The sequence below is a fragment of the Cyprinodon variegatus genome, unplaced genomic scaffold (genome assembly GCF_000732505.1).
Source record: "Cyprinodon variegatus isolate N-32 unplaced genomic scaffold, C_variegatus-1.0 Scaffold678, whole genome shotgun sequence".
NCBI lineage: Eukaryota > Metazoa > Chordata > Actinopteri > Cyprinodontiformes > Cyprinodontidae > Cyprinodon > Cyprinodon variegatus.
The window spans coordinates 92031-97826 of NW_015151131.1; the positions used below are offsets into that span (position 1 = coordinate 92031).

A 5796-nucleotide genomic window follows, 5' to 3' on the forward strand; every position below is an offset into this window, starting at 1 on the left:
TTGATAATTGAAATTTTTTCAGAATTGTATCAAATCAACCAATGTTTGGACAGTTAAGGGAAAAACTTTCACACGTTTGAATCTAAAAGGACGTACATATTCACCTTGAATTCATTATACGTAAACGTTCACATTTAGAAAGGAGGAATTTTCAGCTGTTTACCTTTAAAGGATACTTATATCTGATATATAAGAGCATTAATGATGAACTGGAACCTGATCAGAGAAACAATGCTGGTCAGACTTTGAGAGGAAATTATTTACATAACTGACTATTCTTCATCAACTATGTGTAGCGAGCTTCCCAAAAAAATAACCTGGAGAAAAGTTAAATAACAGCATCGATTTCTCAGACAATAAAATTGAAAAACAGTTTTTATTGTTCAACTTTTATTCAAAGTATAGAGCAGAAGCTGCCCAGGGTAAAGTGAAAATGCTACAAGCCATAAATAATGATCAGAAAAAGAAAACCTAACCTACTTTAAGGGTCTCCAAATGAACACATTCATTATAAGGATATATTAAAAAATAAAATCATGAATCAATAGTCTGTGAAAATCATTATAAGCCCTATAAAAACAATGAAATATGCCTGGAAATCAGTGAAAATCGTAGCTTTAAGTCAGATGCTTGAATATTTGGAAAGTGGTGAAACACACAGAAGCAGGCAGTTAGCTTGTTTCAGTGCAAACCAAAGTCATACCAAAGCCGATGCTTCCTTCCACTGTATTCCTTTCATTGGCCATTTCAGCATGCATACAGTCTGCTGCTGCCTGGCTGATTGGGTCACATTTAAAGTAAACATTCATTTTTAGGAGCAAAACCAGCAAAAAACTAAACGGAAAATGACAGCAAACATAGTCCATTTCCAAGCAGTAACAACCTAAACAATGTTAACTTTGGAGTGAATAAAATACTTCTTCCTAAAGCAGGATGTGTTCGTTTATAATGCAGTTTATAACTAATATTTACACGGCTGCTCAAACAAACTAGTGATGACTGGACATCGGACATCAAAGGAGTTCCTGCTCTGTGATTTCCTGCATTCATGGATGCATGTTTATATCCAAGGCTGTGTTTAAGTTTTAATCCTCTATTTGCACATGATTTATTATAAAAACAAAAGGGCAGTTTTTTTTATTTAAGATTTGTTTCCCTCAGTTCTATTTTTACAGAACTACAACCAAAAAACTTTAATGATATTCCAAACTGGGAAGAAGAATGATGCTTAGAGGGTGCTCACGTTTGAAGGTACGACAGATCTGTTTGTCTTTGGTCATGCTGCATTCTTATTTATTGAAATCAACTCTTTGGGGAAGTTTGGTGCATATTAAAAGGTCCAGTTGCAGGGAAATGATCCAAACCAACCAATAAAAGGTTTATTTCAACTGAGCTTAACCTCTTAGCATCTGAAAACTTTTCCCATGTTTTTTACTTTAAGATTTTTACAGATGTGCGTGTTAGAAAGTACTAAATAGAGCTGGGATTTTAAGGATTTAAATTAACTTTTTAACTGAAGTTTGACTGATTTTGGGTTTTATGTGCAGAAAAAAATGACCTGTTTGATACAAGTGATGTTCACAGACCAAAGCTTGTCACAATTAAAAGCAAAAAACATTTTTTTTTTATGAAAAACAATGCATAGCATAGACAGCATCTCAAAAATCAGCTGTGCTGCACTTCATACCTACACCTCAGGCATGGCGGCTTGCTTCCACGTGTGAGGAAAGTTTTTTTGTTGTTCCAGTTGGAGCCTGCTGCTCAGGTGGAGGGAGCGGAGGTAGAAGTGTAAAGGGCTCCTGTCTGAAACAAGGTGTTAAAGTAGGGTGTTTCTAAGGTTGAAGTGGGGGTGTAGGGGGCGTGTCAGAAGGAAGATTTTGGACCCCTTCTTCTTAATACTGCTGCTAAGGACCACAGCTCCTCCAGCTCTTCTGACTCCACTGTGCTCTTATCAAATGAGGAAAAGGAAAAGAGGCTGGGGAATCTCCCTGCTAGCTCTCTAGCTGTCCTCTTCATCCTCCTCCCTGCTGCCCACCGCTCTCTTCCTCAGAGCCTCATCAGAGTAACCCTGGCTTCTGGGTTCTGGTCGACCTTCGGGAGAGCCTCTTAGTTTTCTCCAGTCCCCGTCCTGGTCTTCATCCTCTTCCTCCTCATCATCATCATCATCCTCTTCACCGTCAGCCTCCTGGTCCTCATCCTGATGCTGGATCAGCCTTGCCTGCTCCATTGCCTGTTTCTCTGTTGAAACAGAAAAATCATCACCGATGTTATGTGCAGCTTACAAGCTAAATATGCTTTATCTGCTTTGCATTTGTCAGTGAGCATTCACCCCATGTTTGGATATTTGTTAAAAACAACAACTGATTAAAGAAGAACTTCAGAGACACATTATGTAAGTTTTTACTGAAAAATATATTAATAATAGCCTTTTTAATTAACCATTTACAACTGAAACATCACCTGATGAGCAGATTGACACCTCGGTAGGTCAGCTTCCATCTATAAGCCTGTAGCCTATTTTCCTAAATTTACTTCGGTTGGATGTTCTTGGGCTCTTCAGCTTATGGTCCATGGTGAATTGGTTCAAACTAGCAAGCAATCAAAGTGTTTTATTCAAGATGTATTTTCTGGATACTTAGAAGCGACCGGCATCCAGCTCAACTCAGGCACCAATGGCAGCTCCAGGTAAGGTGAAAAAAAGTCAACAACCAGGGCATGCGATGGCAACGAGCGGAATAGTGCTGCAGTTGTGTGTTTTGGCCAAAGGTGGCAGTATCATTTGAAAATGTCACAATCCTTCTTTAAAAAAAAGAAAACATTTTTTTTTCCTTTTCACAACAATGTAGTAATAAATTTCTTTAAGTCCCCACAGAATATAAGGTCTGTGGTTAAAATGTGTTCTAATTAAAAGGCGTTAAAGTAGCCTGGCTAGCCAGACTACATAACAGTCTGACTAATTCAGTTTGGTAAACCGCCATCAAATCCAGGCAAATATGGCCGGACCAATTTACAGCACGGGAAGTGAAACTTCTCACATATAAAGCCTTAAATGGCCAAGCTCCATCTGATATCAGAGATCTGATTGTTCCTTATGTTCCTAACAGAGCACTTCGCTCTCAATCTGCAGGTTTACTAGTGGTTCCTAGAATTTCTAAAAGTAGAATGGGAGGCAGATCTTTTAGTTCTCAGGCTCCTCTCCTGTGGAACCAACTACCAGTTTTAGTCCGTGAGGCAGACACCCTGTCTACTTTTAAGGCTAGGCTTAAAACTTTCCTTTTTGATAAAGCTTCTAGTTAGAGTGGCTCAGGTTATCCTGAGCTATCTCTATAGTTCTGCTGCTATAGGCTTAGACTGCTGGAGGACATAGGGACCCCTTTTTCATCATTCTGCTTCATTCTATCTCTATTCTCCCACTCTGCAGAATCTGTTAGTTCAATCTCTAACGTTCTGCTCTCTCTGCTTTTTCTCATAGTAGCTTCATCTGGTCTGTTCCTGTTTGGCTGTGACTCCATCCTGGAGAGAAATATCAGCTGTGCTGCTGCCATCAACACCTTTGTTTCTAGATGTTGGAGCTTGGCCTGTTTTCCAGTGTAGTCCTGTTTCTCTGACTGTGACTAACTGGATGTGCTCTCTTCATCCTCTGACATGGGAGCTGGCTCGGAGCTCGTCTGCCTGGCTGTGTGTTTCCTGGACGGGGCCGCCTTTTACAGTTGCCTTTTGTATCTATGCTTCTTTTTCTATGTCTGCTTCTGTCTCCTTGAACCCCAGTGGGCCTCAGCAGATGGCCGCTCACACTGAGCCTGGTTCTGCTGGAGGTTTCTTCGTGTTAAAAGGGAGTTTTTCCTCTCCACTGTCGCTACAAGCATGCTTAGTGTGAGGGATTGCTGAAGAGTCAATGAGTCGATGCAATCAGCTGGTTTTCCTTAGATAGAAAACTTTGAATCAATCTGACTGGATGATCTGATGAACTGGAAAGTGACCTGAGATGACATGTTGTGAATTGGAGCTATAGAAATAAACTGAATAGAATTGAGTTGAGGTGAAACTTAATGTGTCACTCTAAGCACTCTCTGCTAACATTACAGCAAGATGGCGAGCGGAGCGGAGCTATATTTCAATGATCCCCGTTCTGATGTCCCATGTGAGACTGATCTAACTTTAAAACCTCAACAACAGACAGCTTTAGAGTCATCTCTCTATTTGCTAATCTCGACTGGACGCGTTTCACGGACTACAAATTTATAAACACGGAGCATGTTGCTAATATGCAAGTACTTTCAATGTTTTCTTGCTCAGGGACCCAGAGTGTCGGCTGTGGGAGTGGGGCTTGAACTCAGAACCTCTGGATTCCAAACTCTCTGTCCTAACCAGAAGGCCACCACCGCCCTGTTACAGAAAGACCCCGGCCTGGGAATTCAACCTGGAACCTTTTAGCTGCAAGGCGGCAGTGCTACCCACTGAGACACCAAGCAGCCCAACATTGGTCATGTAAAAATGAATGAGAAAAACAACAAAACTCACTCTGGTAGTATTCATGCGAAGAAAATCTCCGAGAGGGAAAGACGTAATCTGCGATGAAGACCAGCAACTAAAAAGAACAAGATATTAAAGACCAATCCAGTAATTAATAACAACGGCACATTTCAGTTCACACTGCAGGCATCATGTCGTCATCAGTGAAACACTCACCAGACCCAACGTCAGGCCAGCGAACAAGGTGACCAAACCAAAGATGACGTATGAACCCCAAACTGGAATCCCCAGCTGCTCCGTCATGTAGTTATGGCAACGCTGTAAAACAAAACATGCTTCTCATGTTTATCGAAGCATTGAAGTTATTTCAACATCAAAAAGAGCTAAAATCATTCACAATCACACTGCAGCACATTTCTTTTATTTACAGGCATTTTATTAACTGGAAAAATAAACTGAATTTTTTATCATTTAAATACTGGGTCTGACCAGTAGCTTGGTTTTCACATCGATGGGTGGAGTTAGCATTAGAAATAGTTAGCAGGATTCGCCTTAAAAGCAGGATAAGGAGCAATCGGGGCGAATTGACCCACTTAGAACAAGTAAAACTATAAAAATATGAATCTAATTCAACCTCTGCTGCCACCATGAGCACGACATTCAATCAGTGGTGTGAAAAAAAAAATCACACATTAGTTACTAAAGTAGAAGTATAGATACTGCAGTTTAAAAACACTCTGGTAAAAGTTGAAGTATCAACTTGACCTCTTTACTCAAGTAAAAGTGAAAAAGTATGTGCTCCAAAAACTACTTAAAGTATAAAAGTATAAAGTAACCTTTAAAAAAAAAAAAACAGCCAGATGCCGCTATATGACTATATTTCTAAAAATATACTTGCAAAGTACTTAAGTACAGTAACAAAGTATTTGTACTTCGTTACTTGACACCTGTGCAAGTAACGAAGTACAAATACTTCATTACTGTACTTAAGTACACTTTTTAGGTATCTATACTTTACTCCATTACTTATTTTTCTTCCTACTTCTGACTTCTATTCATTACATTTTCACACAAGTATCTTTACTTTCTATTCCTTACATTTTTAAAACAATCGTTACTCGTTACTCTTGGCTTTCGGTTTAAAGCACAGGTCACGGATTAGCGGACTGCGATGTTATGAACAGGGGCGTCTCTAGGTTTAAGAGACAAGGGTGGCTCAGCCCCCAGAAGATAATGCGCGCGCCTAGCGCGCGCCGAATTTTTTCAGTGCACCTGCTAAGGCGTTGTCTAAGACAAGGGTGTAACTTTGTGTTGAAAGTTGGT

General features: G+C 40.0%; 1 protein-coding gene across 1 annotated transcript in view; it reads right to left on the reverse strand.

Moving 5' to 3' along the window:
- Positions 1-1478: 1478 nt before the first annotated feature.
- Positions 1479-5796, reverse strand: part of tmx1 (thioredoxin-related transmembrane protein 1) — an 8366-nt gene continuing 4048 nt past the window's right edge. Inside the window, exons 4-6 of the mRNA XM_015394203.1 lie at positions 4690-4791; positions 4522-4588; positions 1479-2238 (exon numbers count right to left, since the gene is read on the reverse strand). Coding sequence (XP_015249689.1) covers positions 2000-2238; positions 4522-4588; positions 4690-4791 — 408 coding nt within the window. The 3' untranslated portion in view covers positions 1479-1999. The remainder of the gene's footprint in view (positions 2239-4521; positions 4589-4689; positions 4792-5796) is intronic.